Raw genomic sequence first — 25,680 nt, 5'->3', positions numbered from 1 at the left:
AGCCAAAAAAGGTACTTTCTGTGCCCAGCTCTGTGGTGTAGAAGGGCACAGCCCTTGCTATGCCCCAGACAATCTGTGCTAAATTAGTGGTATAGCAAGATGGTAGAGCCAGGCAGGGGAGAATGGCAATGAGCAGAGTACACTGGTTTGCCCATCCTGAAGTGGGGAAGTAGGTGGTCTGATCTGCTGCAATGTTGAACCCTAGAGGAGTGAGAAGGACAAACAGAAAACAGAAGTAATCCAGAGGGCTCGAGTGAAGTTTGGTATCCCATCTGTGACCCAGAGGGTGACAGGACTAGCAAGAACAGGATTGAGGGGATAAGCACACAGCACTTTGATGGGGTGATGCTAGCTGCAAGAAGCCAAGGGAATTAACAAGTGTGTATGGTACACACATACATCTCCCTTGGAGGCAGCTATTGCAAGCACCACAGACACCACAGGGACGGGTTAAGCCAGGAGTTTTGTGTGCAGTGACTCACACCTGATGCTCACCTTTTAGTTCCCTGGGAATGAATGGGCTTTAGACTCTTGCCACAGCCAGAGAAAGAATGGGTTGTACATTTCTCATCTAGGTTTGGTTCTCACCCTGGAAATGAAAGAACAGATCCACAGGGTGCTTGGAGCATCATTTGATGGTGTATGAGGCTAAAAACAGAAGAGGTGCTTCTGCAACTTTATGTCTAGCCTCATACTCGGGGACAGTTGCAATGAATCTATAATCCGCTGCAAACAGTGCACTATTGGTAAATCATGTGTGAGTGAGCTAACAAACCAAACTGCAAGAATGGCTGTGGGCAGAGGTATGAACTCCTTCCCACCATGTTCACATTCCAATTTCCTTACAAGGGAAAGAATGACTAAAAAAGGCAAAGGTCATCTGAACTCTGTTCTATGAAATATTAATTACTACACAGTCTGCCTAGTGTTTCCTATAAAAGTCATAATTACTTAGTGAGATCCTGTAAAAACTACAGATGCTCTTAAGACAAGTGGGAATCTGGGTTTGCTAACAATGTTTTGTTCCAACATAGAAATGGAAGGGTAATAAAACTTCTCTGGAGATTAAATGTCTCAATGCTTCCTTGATCAAATATACTAGTTTGCTGAAAGTTACGTCTTCACGAAATGATTGGGAGGACAGGGACTGCGGTTGTCTTCATCTATATCTCAGCTTAATAAGGAATCTACATATCCTTTACATTTTTTCTGCAAAGCATATGGAATTCAATAATCAGGAATTGTCTCAAAAGAATATAAACGTGTGTGTGCATACACACACTATCTATTAAAACATGTCTATGTGTACATAGATAGATATGTATATCGGGGAGTATCAAGAACTGGAAAAGGCATGGTGATGCAGCAATGCAAGCTTTGTATACGCTGGCACATGCAACTGATTCAGGTGTACACACACATAAGACAAATGCTGAATTTGTATCAGGGATGAGTGTTCAAGATGCTGGTGAAAATAGGCAGTGACTGAAAGATGAAAGTAAAAGAAAAGCTCATATCTGATATAGCCACACGACTCCAAACAAAGGCGAGATAGATGGTATAAGGACAGACGAAGCAATGGATGCACAAAACAGAAAGTAAGTGGAGGTGAAGCACCACAAAAACCTTCTGAGTTAGGCATGCCACTCAACACTGAATCTCTAGTAAACTAAAATAACTCAATACAAACAGATAAACATATAAATCACAAGCACCTTTCTGTTTACACAGTTAACTTGCAAATGAGTGAGAAAAAACCTGTAGAAGAACACAAAGAGGCTCATCTGACAACAATCAATATGAAAGCGTGTATTAAAGTGTTTTGTACGCTATTTTGATTGGATTTATATTATTGGTGCTATCTACTTTTGTATTTTTACTTCGTTTTGCCACTCTATATGAACTGGTTTTTTTGGAGGAGTTCGTTTGCGTATTTAACCATCAATATGTCCTAACAGTACTTTCTGAAACACCACAAACAACTGTATCCAGGTAAAGATTACCCCATCTCCAGCTCCAAACTCTACTGACAAACAGACTGAGAACTCTCTACATGAGACAATAAAGCAACACCACCTATCTACAGGAAATGCCGAGACACTGCAGAGCCAAAATAGTTCAAAATTTAACTTATTTAGCACTTTGATCTTACAACAAAGACTTCCACATAATAAAAGACAAGTAACAAGGGTTTCATATCTACACTACAAAACCCACCATTACTGCTTAAAAAAACATAATTTTCTATGTCCCAAAATTATATATTAAGCATAAATTTAAATAAAATAAATATTTAACATAACATCAAAAATGTCTTAAACAATTTTTATCTAAATGCCTTTTGATCCAAATTAAAACATATATAAAAATAAATATTACATATATATATATATATATATATATATATATATATATATATATAAATGTGTGTGTGTATACACAAACATATATACATCTACACACACACACACACACAAATAAAACCTATTGAATGGCAGATGAAAAATCTTTACATTGTGCTTAACAAATACATTCAAAAACAATCAGTACCCTTCCCCATGTTCAAACAAGTTATTAATTACAACTTGGCTGCCCTCAGTTTTAAAACTGGGGCTAAAGACAACTGGTCATTTAAATGTATCAGAAGCATTTAATTGTAATTGCCACAGCAGTTCCTGATATTCCAATAAGGTCTCACATTGACCATCCCTTGGATTAGGGACAGCCTGCTCAAATACCCCCCAAAAACCTGCTATTTTTACATTTTAAAGAGTGCCTAGACACACACACACATGCTTTTATATATATATATATATATATATATATATATATATATATATATATATATATATATATATATATTTATACACATTTATATATATATATATATATATATATATATATATATATATATATATATATATAGATATAGATAGATAGCATTCATTCAACTTTTTTGTTGATCTCTTAATGTTTGTATATCCTGGCTTTTAATGCTCTCTCAGTTTTCCCTACATAGTAGGAAAAATACATTTGACAATAAGTAAAGTAAACCACCCCTTTAGTGGGACAATTAAAATGCCTATTTGCCTTAAAGGTCATATCTCTACTAGAGAGTAACAGTTCTTGACTATGGGTCACAAAATCAATGGTGACACATCCTCCATTTTTATATTCCATTGTATCTGTGGTTATCTAATCCTTGTTTCATTTTCATCTCCTTTCCTAGAATATTTCTGATGTTGTATCCTCTCCTGTAGGTGTATACCAATGGCTTTGAAAAAACATTTAGACTATTAGGTATTTTCGAAAACAAATTCCAGAATTTAGTTATCCACCACATCCTGGTTAAATTTCAATACAAGGGACCTGCTGTAATCCAATTCTTTCATCTCCTCATTGATCTGATTTTTATTGATGTTTTTATTTATATTTTTGTAACCCACTTCCTTAGTTCCCAAAGGAGGAGCAAACTTAATACCCCAACCATTCAAGCTTTTAAGCACAGGATCTGGATAGCCACACTCCAAAACTAACCAGCCCAAACCATCTGCCCCTTACTATGTTCCTTTTTTGATGAAGGGGGTGGTCACTACTAAAATGTAAAAAGAAGTTAAGTCTTACCATAACGTTCCATCTGTATTGTTGATCCTTGTTCAGTCATTACGTATGGGTATCGGTTCCGAACTCGGAACCGAGCCAGCCATTTTCCAAGCTCGTGTCAGCTTCAAACCCTCGAGCTAAAACTCTTACCCACAATTCCCCTCTCCCTTTTACCTCAGATTGAGTTTGCAAGTCAAAGAAGGTAGAGGCTACCTCTGGTCAAATAACCTAAGAGAACCGGATGGTGAGACCCACTAGAAACCACAGGAGGGGGAAGGCGGGAGGGTCGTGATGACTGAACGAGGATCAACAATACAGATAAACGTTATGGTAAGACAGAACTTATTTATCTGATATTGTTAATCCTCGTTCATTTCTTACGTATGGGACAGAGTCCCTAGCTACCTCTAATCCTGGGAGGCTCTCATGGAAGGACATTCCTGAGCACCACAGAACGAAAGATGCTCTACCCCTAGAGGCCAAATCCAATTTGTAATGATTGATGAAGGTATGAGGCGTAGCCCAAGTTGCAGCTGCACAGATGTCATGTAAAGAAGCTCTGGCATGGAAGGCAGCAGAAGTTGCCACTGACCTTGTTGAATGAGCTTTCATGGAAGTAGGCAACGAGATATTACGTTGTGTATAAATAAAGGTCACACAGTCCTTCAACCATCTAGCTAATGTGACCTTAGCAAAAGCAGATCCTAATCTAGGTCCAGAAAAGGCCAAAAACAACTGGTCATATTTACGAAAAAGTTTAGTCCTGTTTAAGTAAAAATGGATTTGCCTGTGTATATCTAGGTATGTAGGCAATACTCTCCTCTGAATGATTGGTAAAGAAAACTGGCAATTCAATGGCTTGATTAATAGACATTTCAGAGAGTCCTTTAGGCAGAAATGACGGATTAGTTCTCAGAGACACTCTATCTCTATGAAAAATCAAGTATCGACTCTTGACACATAAAGATTGAAGCTCAGAAATACGTCTGGCAGAAGTAATGGCGACCAAAAACAAGGTTTTCCATGATAAATACTTGAGGTCGCATGAAGAGGTTGGTTCGAAAGGTGACAGTGTCAGAGCTTGTAGAACTAATGATAAATCCCATGGTTGAACAGGTTCTCTAAAAGGTGGCTTCAGGTGATTCACACCTTTTATGAAGGTCTTGCACAATTTATGAGACATAAGAGAGGAATCTTGGACACCCTCATGAAAATTAGAAATTGCAGCCAAATGAACTCTAATGGTAGAGGCTGATAGACCCGATTGAAACAGGTCGGCCAAATAGTCTAGTATTATCGACACTGGTGCTGAAAAGGGGTCTACTTGTTTATCTTTCAGCCAACAGGTAAATCTTTTCCACTTGCTCAGATAAGTAATTCTAGCGGAAGACTTATGAGAAGCAATAAGAATAAAATGTACTGGTAAAGAAAGATCATTCTGCCTGGCAATCAAGGGAATTGGAGTAGCCAAGCTGTGAGCTTCAGGCTGTTCAAGCTGGGATGAATCAGGTTCTGTGGATGTGAGATCAACTCCGGGGTTGGATAGAGAATCCATGGTCGATCTAGTAGGCGAGGCCAAAGGAAGGGGAACCAAATCTGTCGAGGCCAATATGGTGCTATGAGGATCACCTTGCTCTTCAACCGACTGGCTTTCTTCAGAAACTGGGGAATGAGGGGAAAGGGTAGAAATGCGTAAAGAAGACCCAAGGGCCAATCGTGGACTAGAGAATCCCTGGGTGACCATCCGGAGGGGTAATCAGAGCTAAGTAGTTGCTGCATTTGTAGTTGGTCGGGGATGCAGAGAGGTCGCAGCAAGGATGGCCCCAGCGTTGGAAGATCTCCGCCGCTATCAAGGGCTTCAGGAACCACTCGTGAGGTTGAAGAATGCACCTGCTGAGTCTGTCTGCTATCACATTGGAACTCCCAGGAATGTGCGTTGCTAGAAGAAAATGGTTGGTAGCCATCGCCCATTGCTATATCCTCATGGCCTCTTGACAAAGGGGGTATGATTTGGTTCCACCTTGCTTGTTGATGTACCAGGCCACCGCCATGTTGTCTGACTGAATCAAAATTGTCCCAGATGGCAGCAGGTGATGGAATGCTTGCAGCGCCAAAAGCACCGCCCTCAGCTCTAGAACATTTATATGCAGATGGGCCTCCAGTTCGGACCAAGTGCCTTGGACTTTCTGTCCCTGACATAGCCCCCCCTCCACCCCATCAGGGAGGCGTCTGTGGTCACTGTGGCCTTGGGTTGCTGGGGGGAAAAGGGATGAGACCATTGTGAGAGATTGTGTGTCATCCACCAATTTAAATCCTGTTTGTACCTGTGAGTTACATGAACCATGGCTGAAAGGGGATGCTGAAAAGTATAGCATTGGGTGTGCAATAGCCATTGTAGAAGCCTCATGTGAAACCTGGCCAGGGGAACAATGGTGATGAAGGCTGCCATGGAATCCAACAGCTGTAGAACCGAGTGAGCCGTGGATTTTTCCTTTGAAAGGATTGGAAGTAGTTGTTGCTTTATCCTTAGAATTCTGTGGTCTGGAATAGCAGCTTTGCAGTTTTTTGTGTCCAGGATAACCCCTATGAATTCTGTCGACTGAGATGGGGTGAGATTGGATTTTTTGCCAGTTTATGGTTATGCCTAGCCTTTGAGCAATGAGGAGAGAGTATGCCAGGGCTTTTTCCAGTAGATGTCTGGTGGGGGCAGAAATGAGCCAGTCGTCTAGGTATGAAAACCCCTGGAATCCTTGAAGTCGCAAGTGAGCTGTGACAACTGCCATGCACTTTGTGAACACTCCGGGGGCTGTAGAGAGTCCGAAAGGCAGTACTCTGAACTGGTAGTGACTGGCTCCCGCACGGAAGCGCAGAAATCTTCTTGATGGCCTGTCCACCTTTATGGTAGTATGCATCTTGAAGATCTATAGAGCACATCCAATCATCTTTTTCCAACAGCGGGAGGATAGACTGTATTGTGACCATCCGGAATTTTTGTACTCACAAACTTGTTCAATACACTGAGATCCAAAATTGGTCTCCGGTCCTCGGTTTTCTTTGGCACCAAAAATAGTCTTGAGTAGAATCCGGATCCTATCTGGTCTGGAGGGACTATTTGGATGACTCTTTTTCTTAGCAGCTTTTCTATCTCCAGTGCTGCTTCTTCCCTTTGACTGGGAGGAACGTCGGGAAGATTTTTTGAAGGGATGGGACAGAGATCGAAGTGGATATGATAACCTCTGGTTATAATCCTTTGTACCCAAGAATCGGTGGTGATGGTTAGCCAGGCAGAAGGGTACAAGGAGAAACATCCCCCAACTCCTACTAGAGGAAAGGAGTTGGGCCGCTCTTCAGCAGAGCTGGTAGGATTGGCCAGGGAAAGAATCCCTGGAACCCTGGTTAGGCAGACCCCCTCTGCCCCGAAAGGGGAGTCTTCCCTGTGAGTTTCCCCCCTCTGCCTCTGGGGGAGAACTCATCCTGTGTGCCACAGAAAGGACCCTGAGATTTCTTGAACCATATCTTCCCACTCTTTTGGTTTCAGGAGAAAGCACGTTGAGGGGAAGAGTAACGGACACCTATTGCAGAAAGTGTCTTACCGTCCTGTTCATATCTGGCCAGTGTGCTTTTAACTTTGGGCCTAAACAACGAGGAGGCCTCAATAGGGGCATTAAGAAAATAAGACTTAAAGGGTTCCACGAAATTGCACAAGTGCATCCAGGCATTTCGTCTCAAGACCGCAGCTGAACCCGCTGCTCTAACTGTTCCTTCTGATGCATGAGATATCAGCTGCATAGAGGAATTAGATATAGATTCAATGGTAGCCAGCTGAAAGGCCACTTTGTCACGGACCTCATCAAACACGGCACCAGCCAAGGTTTCAGAGAGCTCAGAAACCAGATCCTTCTGAAGCCTGGTAAAATGTGCCATATAATTCAGGGACCTGATAGCAAAGTTGCGCTTCCCTATCCTGTCCAGGGCCCGGGACTCTCTGTTAGATGGATGGACAGTCTGGCTTTCTTCTTCTGCCAGATCCTTTTTTGTTGCGGCCGCCACCACCAAAGCATCCACAGGAAGACCTTTGGACCAATGGGGATCTGAAGCAGGAAGGGACAAAATCTTATCTGGCCTCTGGGGAATAGCTTCAACGGTATCAGGAGCCTTCCAAGCACGCTGCACGATGAGCCGGACAAGTTAATCGGCAGGTGGAGTAATCCAGGAGGTAGGGGGGGCGGGAGCGAAAGGCCTGCAAGAACACAGATTCCTCAGAGGTCAGATTAGAGGACTGCCAGTCACCGAGGGGATCCTTCCCCCTCATCGAAATCTGTGTCTTTGGTGAGGGACTCCTCTGTGGAGTCCATGTGCTTCCTCTTACACGAACTTTTCCAGCGGACCTCCTCAGTGGGAGAAGCTGGAGAAGACAGCGGAAAAGGAGATTCCTGAGGGAATATGTCCTGCAGCCCCTCCACCCGGTGTCCGGTACGTGCGACTTGTGAAACCAGTATACCAGAGGAGGGTGGAGGTATAGACAGTCCGGAATCGCCAGCAGCAGCAAAAGCCTTCTCCATCAGTTGGAAGGCTGATCCACCCAAAGAGGAGTGTGTGTCTAGGACAGGGGGCACCCCTCCTCTAAGTGGCTCAGCCTGCCGACCCGAAGTCCCTGGATGGCTGTGAAGCAGCAAGCTATGCGTGTCACAGCTGACATCCTGGGTCATAGCAAAACTTTCCTGCCACGAAGGCAACTGCGGTTCCTTAGTGAGATCCATAAAGGGAACCGCAGAAGGGGAAGACTATGCTACATCCATGGACTTCAAAGGCAATGAAGGAGGAGAATAAGAAGGGGTCTTTGGAGATGGGTGATCACCTCCCAAGGAAGGATAGTTCCTGAGGGGTGGGATACCTCTGGCCAAGAATGCCTGGATCACAAGATGCAACACATCATGTTCGGAAAGGCTTCTAGTGGACCTCACGGAGACTGAGGGAGAAACAGGCCTGTCCACAAAAGAGGCAGACTTGTTGCCCATTTCATCTGACCGCACCGAGGACAACGGTGCAGAGAAAGACTGGACTATTGTTGTCTGCAACAAAGAAGTCATCAGTGACGAGGTCATTGTCTGCACCGACACAGGGATCGGTGCCGAAATGGTTGTTGGTGCCTAAGCTGGAACCGACATAACTGGAGCCAATAATAAAGGCGTTGGTTCCGAGGAAGATCTCGGAGCCGACGCAGTCAAGGTCTGCGCCGACTCAATGGTCATTGCCAATACAGTAGTAATGGTCTGAACCGAGGATGCCCTTGGTGCCGATATATAGAAGGCTGCAGGAGAAGACTGAGCTGAAATCACTAATGGAGCCGAAGGTCTAGGCACAGAAAGCACTGGGGCTGACTGAGAAAGCTCCGGAGCCGAAACTTTAGCCTTTTTAGGTTTTGCTTGGCGGGAGTCCCCAGCCGGGGATGAAGGCAAAGATTTAGCTTTAGTAAAAACATCCAAGGTTTTCTTATGGGCTCTAGGAGGGGATGAGGCCTCCGACCCAGAAACAGCCTCTGAAAAGGGAGATTTTAGAAGTCCCTTCAGTATCAGCTTATTTTTTTCTTTCCAACAATGTTCTATTAGAAAAATTGTCACAAATAGTACAGGGTGGATCAATAGACAAATGGGAAGCTCCCAAACAATAAACACACAAAGAGTGTGCATCAGCAGTAGGCAGTTTGTGTCCACAATCAGAACACCGCTTAAACCCCAGACTACCTTTCTTATCTGCCATAACAGCAAATAAACAGCGGAAAAAGTTACCAACAATGGTACAAGAGAGTACCCAAAGGTATGAAAGAAAAGGGTGAAAGGATTACCAACGATGGTAGAGAGAGAATACCTCGCGGTAAAGTGGTAAAGAAAAGACAGAAAAACCTGAAGAAATTATAAGCGCTAGATGCGATAGGGTAAGAGACAATAAAAATTGAACTTCTCTGACAGAAAAGTAGACTATAAAGCTATTAAACAACAACTGACTATACTTAGCTCAAGAGAAGTAGCTTGAGATGACCGAATGGCAACGCGGCAAATGAAATCTGAGGTAACAGGGAGAGGAGGATTGTGGGTAAGAGTTTAGCTCGAGCGTTTGAAGCTGACGCGAGCTTGGAAAATGGCCGGCTCAGTTCCGAGTTCGGAACCGATACCCATATGTAAGGAATGAAGGAGGATTAACAATATCAGATATATGAGTTAGAAAAATTCTCCTTTCTATAACGCCTAGATGTAAACCTACTCCTATCAAAATCCTTGATTAATTTAACATCCAAATAGTGAATCTCTTCAACTACACTACTGGAAATGAAACTTAAAAAAATCAGTTGTATTATTAACAAAAATAATAAATTCTTCAACTGTTCCGATCATCTAAAAGTGTAAGTACAGGGCAGCAGATCCAAAATACTGGGATTTAAAAACAAAATGTTGTTCCCAGTATAACAACACAATATTAGCAAATAAAGGGGCGCAGGCAGCACCCATTCCTAGCCCACTCATTTATTTATAGAACTCACCCTCAAAAATGCATAAAATCATTAGTTAAAACCAACTCTGCTTTCTACTACTAGTCTTAAATTCTCTGCATTCAAGAAATCACATTCCACTAATACATGTTCACACCATTGTAACCCACATGTGTAAAGAATGACAGAAAAAATAGATATTAAATATCAATGGTGACCAAGAAGCACTGTGGCTGAAAAAACTCATTAGCAACTTTAGTTAAGAAATCCCACAAGTCAACCAATATATGTTCATACAAGTTAAGAAAGGGTTTAAGCCTCCTGTTGAGGAACAGAGAGTGACTTTTTGAACTGGTAGTGGCCATAACTGGTGTTAAAGGTGGCTCTTGAATACTTTGTGAATCTTAGGTATACCAAACATAGAAGGAATAACTGGTCTCAAAACCAAAAGAAACTTATACAAAGTCTTATCTATTATTCTTTGCATAAAATTGTCTTCCGATATCAAATCAATTTTGCTATAAGTCGTATATATTTAATTTTTTGATGAGATGCAATACTCCCTTTAGGAATAACTTTGTAGGTGGCCAAAATGTTAAAGAGGGATCTAGAGGCAGACAAGCTGAAAAAGCAGCAAGGTGGGCCTTAACAGAGGAATATGTCAATCCTGTCTGCAAGAGTTCACACATATGACAGTACCAAGGGAACATCACTTTGAAATGGGTCCAACTGTCTTTGTAGACACCACATGGAGAATTGTTTCCACTTAGACAAATAAGATCTGCTGGTATTACGTTTCCTGGTCTCCTGCAGGATTGCAAACACATCCACCACGTGTGTAAAGGTGTCTGTAATGGATCAGAATTCTATCACCCACACGTTAAGGTTCAGAGACTCTAACAGGGATGGATTAGGGATCCCCTGTCCTGTGTGAGAAGGTCCACTCTGTGAGGTAACTTGTGGTGACTGCCCCTGGCTAAATGCAGAATGAAAGGGAACCAGTGCTGTCTTGGCCAAAAGGGAGTCACCAACAAGATTTTTGGTTTGTCCTTCTGGATTTTCACTAGGACTTCTTGAAGAAGGTGGGGAATGCATATAGAAACATCCCCTTCCATGAGATTGAGAAGGCATCCATTGCCCTTGCCGGGGGACTGGGTAAGCCTGGTGCAAAATAATGGAAGCTGTTTGTCAGAGGAGAGGCAAACAGATCAATCTGTAGTATAACCCACTTATGAACTATGTCCAAGAACACATCCCTGTGAAGCATCCATTCATGGGATTGTGATATGGACCTTTGAGTTAAAGGGATATACACTGTCTGGAGAGTGACTCCCTTCTGGGTCCCAGCTCCCAGACTTGGACTGCAAGTCTGCACAGCAAGCAAGATTTTGTTCCCCCCTGCTTGTTCACATACCATAGAACTGCAGTGGTGTCTGTGAACAATTTTAGGGGACCCTGCTTTAGGGTATATGTTGGAAGGACTTCACAGCAAATGAAATTGCTCTTATTTCCCTGATATTGATATGCTCCCATCTGAAGGAGTCTGACCAAGTACCCTGTACTCTCAGGGTGCCCATGGCTGCTCCCCAACCCAGATCTGAGGCATCTGTGTACATCTCCAGAACTGCGGGCGGAGGACTTATAAGAGCACCCCTGGGCTGAATGTCACTTGGTTCAACCACCAGAGGATCTCTTTCCTGAAACAAGGAAGGAAAGGGATGTTGTACTCCAGGGGGTGTGAGTGTTGTGTCCAGATAGACCTCAGGTACCACTGCAATTTTCTCATATGGAGCCTTGCCAATGGCAACACTGGAATAGTGGATGCCATATGACCAAAAAGTCTGCATTACTGACTGGCCATCAAGGTAGTGGCTTGGAGGATGGAGAACAGGTATACTGCTTTAAGTTTTCCATCTTTTGAGGTGAAAGGAATGCCCTCATGGCATCAATCCTTATTCTGCACCCGAGGAACATTTGGTCATGTGAGGGACTTAGACTGGACTTGGGGTGACTGATTTTTGAATCCCAGTGCTTGCAGGACTGATACGACTGTTTGTAGCTGGCATTGTAGGGACCTGGAACATTCTGCCTGAATCAGGAGGTCATCCAGGTATGGGAAGATTTGAATCCCTTGAGTCCTGCAGTAGGCAATTACTGAAGCCAAGCACTTTGTAAATACCGTTGGTGCTGTAGAGAGTCCAAAGGGCAATGCAGAGACCAGAAAGTGTGAGGAACCCACAGAGAAATGTAAATATCTCCTGTAGTTGGTCCTCATGGGGATGTGCAGATAGGCATCCTTTATGTCTAAAGTGGCTAGAGGTGGTGGGGAAAAATGTTTCTCATAAATTGGGTTTTGGAGGGGTAGTTATTGTGAAATTTGGGGGTACGAGATACAAACAAGTGCTTTAAGTCCAGTAGCTCCTTCCTCTTTTTCCTGGAGGGTTTTGAATAACTAAGCCACTTTTGTCCCAAAAAGGGCAGAGTTATCCAGAGGTGCATCCAGAAATTTTGCTCTAATGTCGTTAGGCAAAGGCTGTAATCATAACCAAGAATATCTTCCAGGACTAAAGCAGATACAGCAGATCTGGCAGAAGTTTCAGCAGCATCATAACTGCATCTGACTGAATGCCTTGTGACCTGAAAAGACAGGGAAAGGAGGCTAGAAATTTGTACTCAAAAGGAGAGTCAGGGAGGTCTGACAAAAGCTTGGTGGCCTGGGCCAACAGGGCTAGGACATACTTTGACATATGTGTTTGGTAACTAACTGCCCTGAATGCCAGGGTAGCAGAAATATATAATTTTTGGCCAATACGCTCCATGGCCTTACTGCCGTTGTCTGTAGGAAGGGCAGACATGGAAGGAAGCAGTTTGGAAGGCTTATCAACAGAGACTGAGACAATGCCAGCGTCTGCAACAGGGCATTTGAAAGGAAATGTGGCCCCTCAGGGAACTTATAGAACCTATCAGGACTTTGAGGGGCAGAGGGTTGTGAATCAGGGTTCACAAAGGCTGCAGGGAAAGCATCCAAAAAGGCTGGCAAGACAGGTGGAATAGATGAAGAAGCAGGAGTGTCCATTTGCATGACTTCATAACATCTTTTTTGGACATCTGACATCTCAGTGGAATCCCACTTAAAGAACTCTCTCATTTTAGAGATGGTCTCCCTAAAGGTGAGAGATCCTCACCTGGGGAGTCTGTCTCAGCAGAATCCTCCTCTGGGGAAGCATAACCAAGGGGAGATGGCTACTGAGACACACAGGCTCCTGAAGAAGAATCAGAGGAATGCTCAGCTTCAGGTTGAGGGATGTCTTCATACACTGCCCTTCCATAGCTAGCACTAAGCATTTGAGACACTGGTTTTACAAATAAATGTTGAGGGGGTGCAGACAGCTATGGAGTGTCTTAGGGGTGAAGGCCTGATCACGCAAGGTTTTACGGTCATGAGAAGGCCCTAAACTGAAAAGGCAGAGCTTGTTGACATCCTTATGGGGGTTCTGACGACCGCACCTGCACTCTCCTTTCCTGGAAGATATGAACCTAAACAGACATGTAGTGACCCATAAGAAACAAAAAAATGGCCCCAACGGGGTACTTATCTTTAAATGTGAAGAGCCAACAGTCGGGATGAGAGTAACAGCTGACGTTCGACTGGTGTCAGAGAAGTTCTGAGGAATGGTACATGCAGACATCACTTTTATGGCCCACGCACCCTTAGCCAATGTCAGATGTCCCATGTACCTTGCAGTGACTAGAAGTTTTTGTATACAGGCCGAACGTTCAGGTAGTACACAAAGGATAACCTAAGGGTTTGGAATACTGCAACATGAAAACAGAGGACATCTAAACAATACATAAAATCCATTGTGCAGTCAGAGTGAGGCCTGATTACCACACTACTCCACTTTTTTTTATTTATTTATTTTTACATTTGTTAACCGGGCTAGTCTGGCTGGATACATGTCCATTTTCAGCAGAGGCCCGAGGAGAAAAGCTCCGCTATAATACTAATTATACAGTTAAAAGAAATTAAAACACTAAATCAATACAGTTAAAACACTAACTTCCTACATTTGACTGTAGCTTGATTAGTAGTTTGGGTTCTGGAGGAGCTGACCATAGAGAAAAAGTATCTGACACTGTGTCAGGTACCACTGGGCCCAGCATTGTAAACCCTGCTTCTGCAGAACTCTTACAGCCACCTTAAGGAAAGCTCTTAAGGACCTCTCCACCACTGATAGCCCATCATCAGTCAACTCTTGTCACACTACCCTGTATGTAAACATGACAGGAACAAAATAGATAACTGGGTGACAGGGATAGGGCTCTGATAAAAATACAGTGGGTGGGGGGTGTAGAAGCCCATTATACCTACAGTGCTGTTATTAATCAACCTCTTCTCCTGTATTACAAAAACAAATTGTCTACAGGTCCTAACAAACTTGAAATGAAAGCTGGATTAGTTTTAAAAGATGACTGGTTAAAGAAACTAGTTGAACACTCACATTTTCAGACTCCAAGTGACATTGTATAGTTGTCTACTAGATTTCAAAATGCTTTGTAACATAAAATATTCACTGCATGTTTTTCAAAGCAGCAAATCCTGTTCACCTGTATGCAAGATGTATCAACAAGACAGTTTGCCTGCTAGCACAACATATGAAATGGCTTAGAGGCATGAAGTGATGTGACTAATTAAAAATAAAGCCTGCCTTTGGCAGAATGTATGCAACTAGCAGCACCCAATTGCTCAGCATATCCAGAAGCAAGTACATATTTTGTTATAAACTAAAACCCATCAGATGAACTTCGGTAGAAACTACAGACATTACTGCCTTATTTTCACAACACATTAGTAACACATAGAAAACGCAGGCTTCAGATACTTTTATACATGTCTCAGAAATACACTTATCAGTAAATCTAATTTGTCGAGTTTCAGTCATATACACTGCGAGACTCCTTCCAGTTAAAAAATATATTTTCATTACAGATTTATTGAACTTTGCGGGTGAGCTTTTTACTAAAAAACAACATAAAAAGGAAACAATAAGCATGTTAGGGCACAACACACAAACATATACTATGGCACTAGAAACCAGCTATCATCTACAGAGCACAAAAAGCATGACAAAGAATCACAGACAAAAAAATGAAGATGAAAGCAAATAGATGACATGAAAAAACACAACTTAAACATGTAAGCATGTATTGCATAGTCAAGAGACAGAAAGTGCAATACAGTTTTTTGTTCTGTGATCCTTTATTATTTTTTTTTCTTTCTTTTCAAAATTTACTAACCTGGTCACAGACACTGAATGTGGGCTAGCAAAACAAAAATATGAGATGAAGAGAAAAAAAAAAAAAATAAAACAAAGTACTTCAAAATGTGGCTAAAGATTCAGAAAAATTAAAAAAAAATGGTGTAATTAAGCTATGTATTTATAAAATGAGGTAAAACCTTACCTTCATAGGAATGTTGGTTATAGTTGTAGAAGCCAAATCAAAGTGTTGTTGAACCAGAAGATTCAGCTTTGTTGCAAGGTGCCTTCCTGCTCTCACACTGTGTACTTCACTTGTTAAAACAGGTGACAGCTAAATGGGGCAGTAAGTGAAAAATGTTACTGCTTTTGGAATTCATTTAGGAGTACTAATATCTACTTTTGCAAGATACACAATCTTCATATTTACAATATCTGCAAGCTGCAGTTGTGTGACTGTCCACCATAATGTAGGTGCCTACACAAAGTTGGCTGTAGCAGGTATGGCTTAATAAACTTGACAGATTGTTAGCTATCTTCCTTTCAAATGTTTCTTTACAATACCAAGGTTACTGAAGGTGATGCACAACAGAACTTGTGTGATACTCCTTTGTACTGCTTTTGTCTCAATGCCTACAGATTATCAAGACTCCCTTCAATCAGCCATCACACTGTCTAGGGGGTGTCATCTAGGCAGCCATTAGGGTGCTTTGTGCTCTAGCCAGCATCCTGGAAAATGAGATTTTTTTTTTTTATTTTATGACTTAAGCCACCCTGGTGGTGATGTAAACACTTGGGTCATTTCAAGAGCCACCTGTGGGGGCCTCTGTCCACACATGAGTACTCTCTCACACGTGCCAACTAGAGCTACCATTACCAGATTCACCACAATGCCCATGTCTATACAGCACAAGTTCCCCGCATCAAGACAGACCTCCACTCTCAGAGTCCCTGTTATCACAGTAATAGTGCAAACCAGGTGGGGATCACCATCCCTTCACCTCCAACATGGACATATCTTATTTTCCCTGCTTTTAATTTCATGTGCCCATATCATACTTAGCAAGAAAGCAGTTCTTTCAACACATGAACGTGCACTTACACATGTGGGTGGACACACACACACACACACACACACACACACACACACACACACACACACACACACACACACACACACACACACACACACACAATCTCCAGCTCATTATCCTCTAAAGTACTCGGACTGTACTCCACACAATCAAATCAAAGGCAAAAATGTCAAGAAATAAATAGGAAAAATGACAATTGTATGGATGAGACACCACAGCCAGTACGAAAAATGACAACGTAGAGTTGAGAAACTATAACTTGCTGCAGAACTGTGGCATAGGTGGGTAATTAGTGTTACTGCTGCCTCTCATCACCAGGATCCGAAGTTTGATCCTCACCTCTAAATGCAGTCTGGGTGTTTGCAATTTTTGCTGTGTCTGTGTGCACTTTCTTTCATTGTGTTTTTAACATCCCAAGGACTTGCTGCTTAAGCTAACTTTCTTCTCTAATAAATAGCTTTATGTTTATACTGTGGAGCTTTTCTTCCCAGGTCTTCCCTGCAAAGAAGCCTTTAGATCAGTGGAGCAAACACTATTAACAAAATGAAATAAATAAATAAATACATACATACATAAGTAAATAGAAAGATCTCTCTTGAAGACCTTACACAACATAAATGCACTATGTTTTCAGCAGCATGTAATAAAGAAACAACATCCAAGCAGTAAATCAAAAAAGTGTGGATGGACTCAGAGAGAGAAGACACTGATATGACAAGGAGGAGGAAGCCCTGGAAAAAATGCCATGAAGGACCCTTCCCTAAAAGACAAGCTCTCAGCCTCTGGATATCATTTCAGACTGCCATATACATTACACCGGTAACAGGTTCTGCCTACAGTCTATTTATGGCAGATGGCAAAGCAGTTCTTTCCCACCAGGAATACTTGACCACTTTTTCTGTACTTCTTTATTCACAAGAAATAACAAACATGCAGACATGTTTCCATCTTGGTTACCTAATTCACAAAATGATACCAGACAATGAATGGGTTTATATTCATGGATCATTTGGGGAATTTACACAGAAAAACAGACTGCACTTTTGTGACATACCAGGCATTAACCAATGTTTTTATATTATGTCTAATTTGTTATAATTATTTAAACTGCAGATTTTTTTTGTTTTACTTTTGAAGATTGTACAATTATTGTTCTTAAAATGTTTTGTAATAATTTGGAGCTTTTTCCCCCCGGGCCTTTGCTGAAAATGGGCTTCTAGCCAGTTGGACTTTCCCAGTAATCAAATGTCAATGAATGAATGAATGAATGAATAAATAAATAAATAAATAAAGGCTCCAAAAACATGAATACCTCAAAGCAAAAATCCTTCTAATACAGGAAATGGTCAGAAGTAATACAGCTTCAGAGGAAGCAAACACAAGGCCCACTTTACAAGTTGAGTAAAGGAAAATCGATCAGCTATTCATGCATAAAGGCAAGATCTCAAGAATGTGGGGGGGGGTCTTTTTCAAGAAATAAAGAAAGAACTCCTTTAAAAAATTATGCAGCAAGTAAATGCTAAGTAACGGGAATTTTTATGCCCAGATGATAAACAGATGGCCAAATAGGTGGGTTTAACAGTTGGAATAGCTTAAACCTAAGTCATAGTCGTTACATATAGATTATGAGCAGCAGTCCTGTGTAAGCATGCTACGAGATGCCAGGGATGTTTTTTTTTTTTCCACAGAAACAGTAGCAGAAGTATCAAGAGATACCCTGATGCAAAACGAGGCCTCTATGTTGAACCATATCAGAAGACTGAGAAAATAATTACAGGGTGACACTGACATGGATCATACAACTTTCATGGGTAGCACTTCTTCCACTGTCAGGTTAAAAGCAAAAGACTAGGTACTGCTGAAGCAAAAAAAGAGATACAAACATCAAAGATATCTTAGATTCTTTACTTCGTTAGCACTTTCAGCAGACTGGGCAAAAGGTTAAAAAGGTAGCCAAATTTGCCTATTAAACAAAAAATCAAGTCATTCACAAGTCAACTGTAATAAAAGACCGAAGAAACATCCTTCCCCATGATACAGAGGAATAAAACCCAGACTGTACATCAGACCAGCTGTGCTCACTTAACAGCACATGCAATGGATGGACCACGTAGGGAGGATGAGAGTTAGCTGCCAACACTAGCTTGCCCATCCTGGGAGGAAGCAGCAAGGCTCACTCTTTGAGCGGGGGTCCACTAAGTCCTGTAAATATTAGCCGCATAAAACGTCTCTCAATTAAACAAAGAATCCAGGATGAATACAACTTTCCTAACATGGTTTCCCCTTTAATACCTACTATCATTGGAGTCCCCAAAATCCACAAAAACCTTTACAATCCACCCATGCAACCTATCGTTGACAACAGGGGTTCCATTACTAGTGCCTGTGCAAAATTCCTGGATGAAAAATTAAAGGGACTAGTAGGACAGAAGAAATATGTTTGTAGGAATTCCTGGGATTTTCAGGACATATCTCTATCAAGTCAAACAAGAAGGGTTCCTTTCCTAAAAAGAATACCTCCCCTTCCAACTTATGATTATGCTAAAGCATGGCAACCACCTTTATTAAGCTCCACTTTGGGTGCCTCATCTTTCAAGTAAGCTCTCAACAAGGCAGCCTGGCCATCAGTGATTTCTGACAAATGAGTGCTAAACATTGTAGGCAGGGGAAAGACCACATGCCTCCATTCAGGGTGTCCCCCCACATTCGCTGTACCAGACTTTGTTATTCCTCCCTATTCTCCAACAAATGCTGGACTCAGGGGTTATAGACCTGGTCCCACCTTCAGAAAGAATGCGAGTTTTCCACTCCAGAATTTTCTTGCTTCTCAAAAAATTGCAGTTGTGGAGGCCAGTGTTGGACCTTTCTTTTCTGAATATGTTTGTATTGTTCCCCAAGTTCAAAACGTTCACCCTGCAAACAGTGCTTCCTCTGTTGCTGCACAACTGCTTCATAGTGATACTGGACTTGAAAGATGACTATCATATCACCATTGCTTATCGTTTTAGGAGATAATGCGAACCAGACATAACAAACCTCAGTCAGTTTTCTGTATTGCTACTTGGACTATCCACAGCACCGTGATTGTTCACTCAGTGCCTTGCTCCAGTAGTGGCCCACTGTTGGACTCTGGGGATTCATATATTACTATACTTGGATGACTTGCTGATCTGTGGAGAGTCTGCATCCAGGTGTTTGGAATTGCTACAGAAGTTCTTAATCTTACTCTCCCATCTAGCATTCAAGCTGAACTTCTGAAAGTCATGTCTGACACCATCACAAAGAATCCTCTTTCCAGGGTGCTTGATTGACTCCAACAAGAGAATGGCCTTTCTGCCTGAAGACAAGATGCTGTTGCAACAGATGGTGTCCCTGGAATTCTCAAAGAGAAATGGCGCCTCGGCGAGAGAATTCCTAAAATTTCTTGGATTGATGACATCTATGATTCTCATAATACCACTAGCCCATCTTCATATGAGAACAATTCAGTGGTATGTCCACAGCTGTTGTACCCAGCATGCCCATTCCGTGGAATCCCAGTTGCCAGTGCTGCCCTTCATCGGACAAGAGTTACAGTGATGGAGAGATCAGCTGAGTATCAATCTAGAACTGCTCTTCTACCCTCCAGTGCCAGTACAATCTATCTAAACAGATTTGAACAACTTTGCTGGGGAGCTGTGTCAATCAGGATGTAAGTGCAAGACACTTGGGGGCCCATGGACGCAGGGAAGCACATTGATGTCAAGGAGATGTTGGCAGTGATTCATGTCTTGAAAGTCCTTCACCACCTTTGCACTCTGGGTCCTCTTCTAATGGTTATGAATAACATCACAGTGCTGTGACACCTTGACAAACAAGGGGGAATACAAGGTCTTACCCTCTGTGCCTGTTGGCAGTGATAGCCTTGAAGCAGACTTCTCAGTATTCACGGACTCTTCAGGCATCATATACAGCATCACAGCAGAACATTTTGGCAGACAAATTAAACAGATCCTGGTGAAACCAGCATGAGTGAAAGCTCGGGGCAGTGGTGTTCCGGGATCTAGTGCAGACGTGAGGAACACCTCTAAAAGATCTGGTCACCTCCTTTCAAAACTCTGCTAGATTTGTGATGGAGACTGTTCTTTAAAAAGGAGTCCTCAGTTCTTAGTGCAATCAAGATGAAGTCATGTGGCTTAGTGGGCCTCTCCACAGGATCAAGCCAGTCACAGGGCTGTCCAGGCCAACCAGCGAAAGCTTTGGCAACAACCTGAGATGCACCTTCTCTAGACCCTTCATCATACACTGAAGAGAGCAATGGTTGTGTACACTCCAGCCTTCAGAAGGAGAGACAAATTCATAACAGGTGGGGACTGAAGGTCCAGTTTTGCAAAGACCATCTCCAAAAGGGTATAGACTAGGCCTGATTTGCATTTCCTTAATCTGACCAGAGACTGGATTGAGATCCTCTTGATGATTCCTGCACAGGACACATTTAATGACTTACATTCTATGGGCATCAAAACAAGCCATTAGTTCTTCCTTCTAGTATCTATGGGAGGCTGGGTTTCTGAATTACTACCATTTATGGAGTGATTCACATTGTTCTTCTCCCAGGCAGTAGTACAAGTCACTTCTCATTATTTTGCAGCCACAAACATTTTGCAGGCTTTAGGGCTTCAGACATCAAGCTCCGTAATTTCTCCACAAAGTAAATCAAGATCAAAATTCAAAGTGTGTGAGCAGCAGAAAAGAAATACCGAGGCCTCACAGCTAAGAACTAAAACCTAGTGTCACACATTATGACATGCATGTGGCAGCCATAAGAAGTAGGACCCTTCAGCACAGAAATTTTAAAATAAATACTGAACTGGATGAGAAGAGATGATGAACTGCAATTCAAGACCCATACAGAAGGGTATCTGATGCTAAAGAGGTAGATTCACTTTGCAGCCTGCCTGTGAAGCATGACCACTGCAAGCTGCATAGCAGACGGAAACACATTTTTTATAACAGCAGAAGAAACCATACTCTAACCGTGCTTCTCTACTAACTTCATTATGGTAGACGTTTTTTTCACCTTAAAACCAAAGGTTAAAAAGGCAACACATTATGCGCTCCACTGCATAACGAGCTTCCTGTCATTCTTGAAAATTCCCCTAAGCAACGTGAAAGTGAGTAAAGGTGTCTTCTCCTTGTCTTAATTTTCAAGACATCTTCCCTTCCCACACTCCATATCATGCAAGATTAAAAAATAGTCAGACAGAAACTGAAAACAGCATTAATTAATAAACACAGAAGAACATGCACTCCACAGAATAGGGAGACTGGACAGGGATGCCCTGAACCTGATCTGTTTTTTTTTTTTTTTTTTATATTAATGTGTGCTTCAGATTAGCATTCTTTCTGCACAGGAATAATGATTGCGCATATCTTAAGACTACCAACACACTCTCTTGTCTAAATATGGTTGACTTCACCTCTTCCCACTTAAATGAAAACTCTTCAGTCAAGGCCTGAACAAGCAACTTATGGACTACTATTTTATGTAGGGGCAAGCTCCCTATACCCCTAATTAAAATAACTCTGAGGTTATAAAAAAAATTCTGTGTTGAGTTTTGTCACTGTCAATATGTTTGCCCACTCCTGGTCGGCAAAGACACACTGGCTTTGACTAACTTGACAGGGATTAACAACTTATGACTCATGTCCTGTACTGCTGCCTGTCATGTCTGAAAACGATCACATATTACCATCACACCTAACTGCTAAAGACCTATAAGTGCAAGTAAAAAAAACAGAGAGAGATAGAAACATATACTAATAACGTGAGCTTTGTAGGTTTGAATGAATGAAAGTCAGCAAACAACAATAAGCAGTGTACCTCTTTTTTTGGATGACCTGTAACCAGACTGTCCTCTCCAACTGGAAACGTGTGAATCAATACAAGTTCACATTTCTGGATCTGCATTAAACTGACAACAGGAAAACATGAATTACTTAACCAGCTAATAAAAGTTATAGCTACTTAGCAAAACATGACAATGCTTAGATAACAAAGTTGCTCTTCCCTAGGCTTCTGATGTACTCTTGCTAAAGTAAATTAATTTTCAATGATCACTGGAGTTTGACAGTCCACAAAAAGATCATAAAATGTCATTTTTCCTCACTGTAGCCATTAAATAGACAAAAATAACTTAGAATTATCAAAAGCATAATGAAAATTCATTAAGGACATTACACTTACACCAAGCATGTATTGCAGCACATGCTTGGCTTAACTGTGTTCTGAACGAAGCATAATTTACATGTCTGCATTAAATCAGTATTCTAGAAGCAGATGAAATGTCATATGAATACAGAACAGACTCAGTCATTTGGATACCTGTAGTGTTTTAGGTTGAAAATAAGCAGATAGCCCCACCCAAAATATATTTTTGTGTATATGCAAAGCTATTAGTGAATGCACATCTTTACCTTAAGTTACAATTTTGCAACTATTCCTAGGTAACAACACGAGTCAGTCTTGCATAAACAAACTAGCAATTTACCTTTGAAAATACTGTGGTCTCTGCAGTGAAAATGAATGAAGTTTGGACTACAGCCCAGGCAAAATGGATTCAATCTGTGACTGGGAGGATAAAGCAGCTTTGTTGCGGAAAGAGGAGAGCGAGCAGCCAATGACAGGTAAAACATTTCTGTGGGAAGAAAATGGCAAGGTCCTGCTTCAGGACCATTACCTGGATGAAGGCCAAGAATTTCACTCACTCAGAAAAAATGGCTGGGAGTGGACTGGGACAAGACAGCTAAAATGAGTTTGCACACTAACATGCTATACAGGTATGTAGAAGCTTGCATCTGCACCGTGAGCATCACATTGGGAACTGTAGCACACCTGCCACCTAACAGGGAAAGGGAACAGGACTATGCAAAGAAATAACTTAAGTCAGCTTGGGCTGATGACCTAATGGCATTTAACTCTTGCCTGGTTACTGATAAGGTTTTCTCTTTGAAAAGTAGAGACTTTCACATATGATTTGGTTTCCTATAAGCTATTATGCAGTCGGAACCCTAAAGCTGAAGAACTGATAGCACAACACCTTGTGTCCATTTCCATGATGTCACTAATTTCTAAACTAAATATTACATGGTGTCAGAAGTAAAGTACTGTTAGACGTGAAATTACAGTATTTTGTTTAATTTGTTCTAGATAATGGGCAGCTGCAGATTCCAAAAAAGCTCTTTGAAGTTTGTTCAGTTTGAGGACTGGAATTGTGGATAGAGAAGATAAACATGTTTTTGACTATCAAAACACCTGATGAAAGATCTTAGAAGATACAGTGCCATTTTTTCTGCATGTCACAGGGGAAGAAGCACAATCTATACAATACATCTGATCTTCAAGAAGGAAACAGAGATAGAAGTGTTGGGTCACTATGAGCAAATAAAAACAATCTGCCATATATCTGTCACTTGTTCTTCCTGAGGGCAAAAGACCACATAGAAAGTACTGATGCTTATGTTAATGAATTAAAAGAACCAAACCAAAGATGAGAAATAATTCTGTATGATACTCAAAATGGTCAAACAAGAAGCAGATTGCTATTACAAAGAGACAAATGTTAAATAAATCAACATCCATGAGTAAAGTGGGTGAAATTACTATGTTTCAAATAAAGAACTAATAGAAAATGTAAAAGTGTTCAAAGTTACACGCAAGGAAAAAGTATTGCACTTAGAAAAACTAGAATGAAAAATGAGTTCTGAAAGCAATTAGAGCTATAAAATGCATGACAAGCATGCCTCTGATAAGCTGCACATGAAATGTGGTTATAAGCATGATTAAAGAGTTCTCTTACTTGGTCAAGTGTGTAAAAGCTGTGGCAAAAGAAATAATTTTACAAAAGTGTGCAAGACGAGAGTAGTAACTCTACAACCAAAAAAGTGCATACAGATTAAAAAAAAAAGATACAAATGCAGCTGCTTTGTACAATGAAAAAAGAGCTGCCTATGGCTGAAGAGTAGTCACTGACAGACCGAAAAGACATAGGAAGCAGACTGTAAAAGAAATTTCTGCAACCGTGTATGGCTTTGAGAAGTTTCACCTGTATAATAAATAAAGGGAAAGAAGTTTGAGTAGGATAATCATAAGACATTACAGAACAAAGCAAGAAGTCAATGCACTTAGCACCACCATAGATGTAAAAAAAAACGCTGTTGTGGTTATAACCAGGAGGTTAACCAACAACAGATACTCTGAGTCATTCACATTTAGAGGTGCAAAATCAGGATCTACTTGGAGAAGATATGGAGATTACATTATAACATTACAGCAAGAAGCAAAATCAGAATTTTAGAATTATAACAAGGAATATACAGAGATGAGAGTAGCTCAAAGAATCTGGCAAGAAACACAAATTATATGTAAGTTAGTGAAATTGTTTCTGTGTTGCAAACTGGTCTAAATCCATGCTGTGTTGTGGAATGTAATTTGTTCTCTGTTAGGTAGTTGATCAACTGTAGGTGAACACGTTTTAAGTATTATCAACAGAAAGAACAAGACAGCTGTAAGTCTGCAGTTTGACAGCTCAAGAAATTTGCCACTTTATATAAGGGAACAACACATTATTGTTTCTATAGTTTTGGGACAATAGCTTCTTGACAGTGACTTATAAGTTTAGATACTAGGTATACAATGACATCTGCAACTATTCTGAGATATTCTACTGGAAGCTTGTCTACTGCAAGAGAGAGAGAGAGGATTAAGTTTTTGAATATTGTCTTATCATGCTGGTAGGAGTTGCAATAAGTGAAAATGCAGTAGTGACACTGCATCGCGTACTGCTGTACTGAGTGTATGAAGGGAGTTAGCATCATCGTGAAGAATGAACTGAAACTGAATGCTATGTTTTTTTTTTTTTTTTTAATTATCACTTGTGACAGACATTTACATTCATATAAAAGTAATCAAAGTAATCAGACTACATTAATATAACAGACATTATACTTCACGTATACTGCTATATATCATATAACCTAAGTAATATTACATAAGTTATTCAATTCCTGCCTTTTTTAAACAAGAAATAGCTTTATTAAACTATCACTTACTACATATGCAATTATACATTTATATAAATGAAAACAAACCACAATGACACAATCCTAATTGCAAGCACTTTAGATCACAAATCATGCTGACACACTTCCAGTTGTAAATAGTATATATCACTTGCAATCAACCCACCCTTTTTCACTC

The 25,680-nt window shown here is 41.2% G+C and overlaps 1 protein-coding gene across 2 annotated transcripts in view; it reads right to left on the bottom strand.

Moving 5' to 3' along the window:
* The window catches only part of INTS13 (integrator complex subunit 13), a 629,493-nt gene that overhangs the window by 359,041 nt on the left and 244,772 nt on the right, over positions 1-25,680 (bottom strand). For both annotated transcript variants that reach the window (XM_044087655.1, XM_044087656.1), the window contains exons 6-7: positions 22,306-22,396; positions 15,554-15,682 (exon numbers count right to left, since the gene is read on the bottom strand). In XM_044087655.1, coding sequence (XP_043943590.1) covers positions 15,554-15,682; positions 22,306-22,396 — 220 coding nt within the window. The remainder of the gene's footprint in view (positions 1-15,553; positions 15,683-22,305; positions 22,397-25,680) is intronic.

Source organism: Protopterus annectens, chromosome 11.part0, assembly GCF_019279795.1.
Source record: "Protopterus annectens isolate FY-2018-M chromosome 11.part0, PAN1.0, whole genome shotgun sequence".
In the NCBI taxonomy this organism is placed as follows: domain Eukaryota; kingdom Metazoa; phylum Chordata; order Ceratodontiformes; family Protopteridae; genus Protopterus; species Protopterus annectens.
Note: the sequence above shows the minus strand (reverse complement) of the source record. Positions and strands in the feature narration are given on the sequence as shown.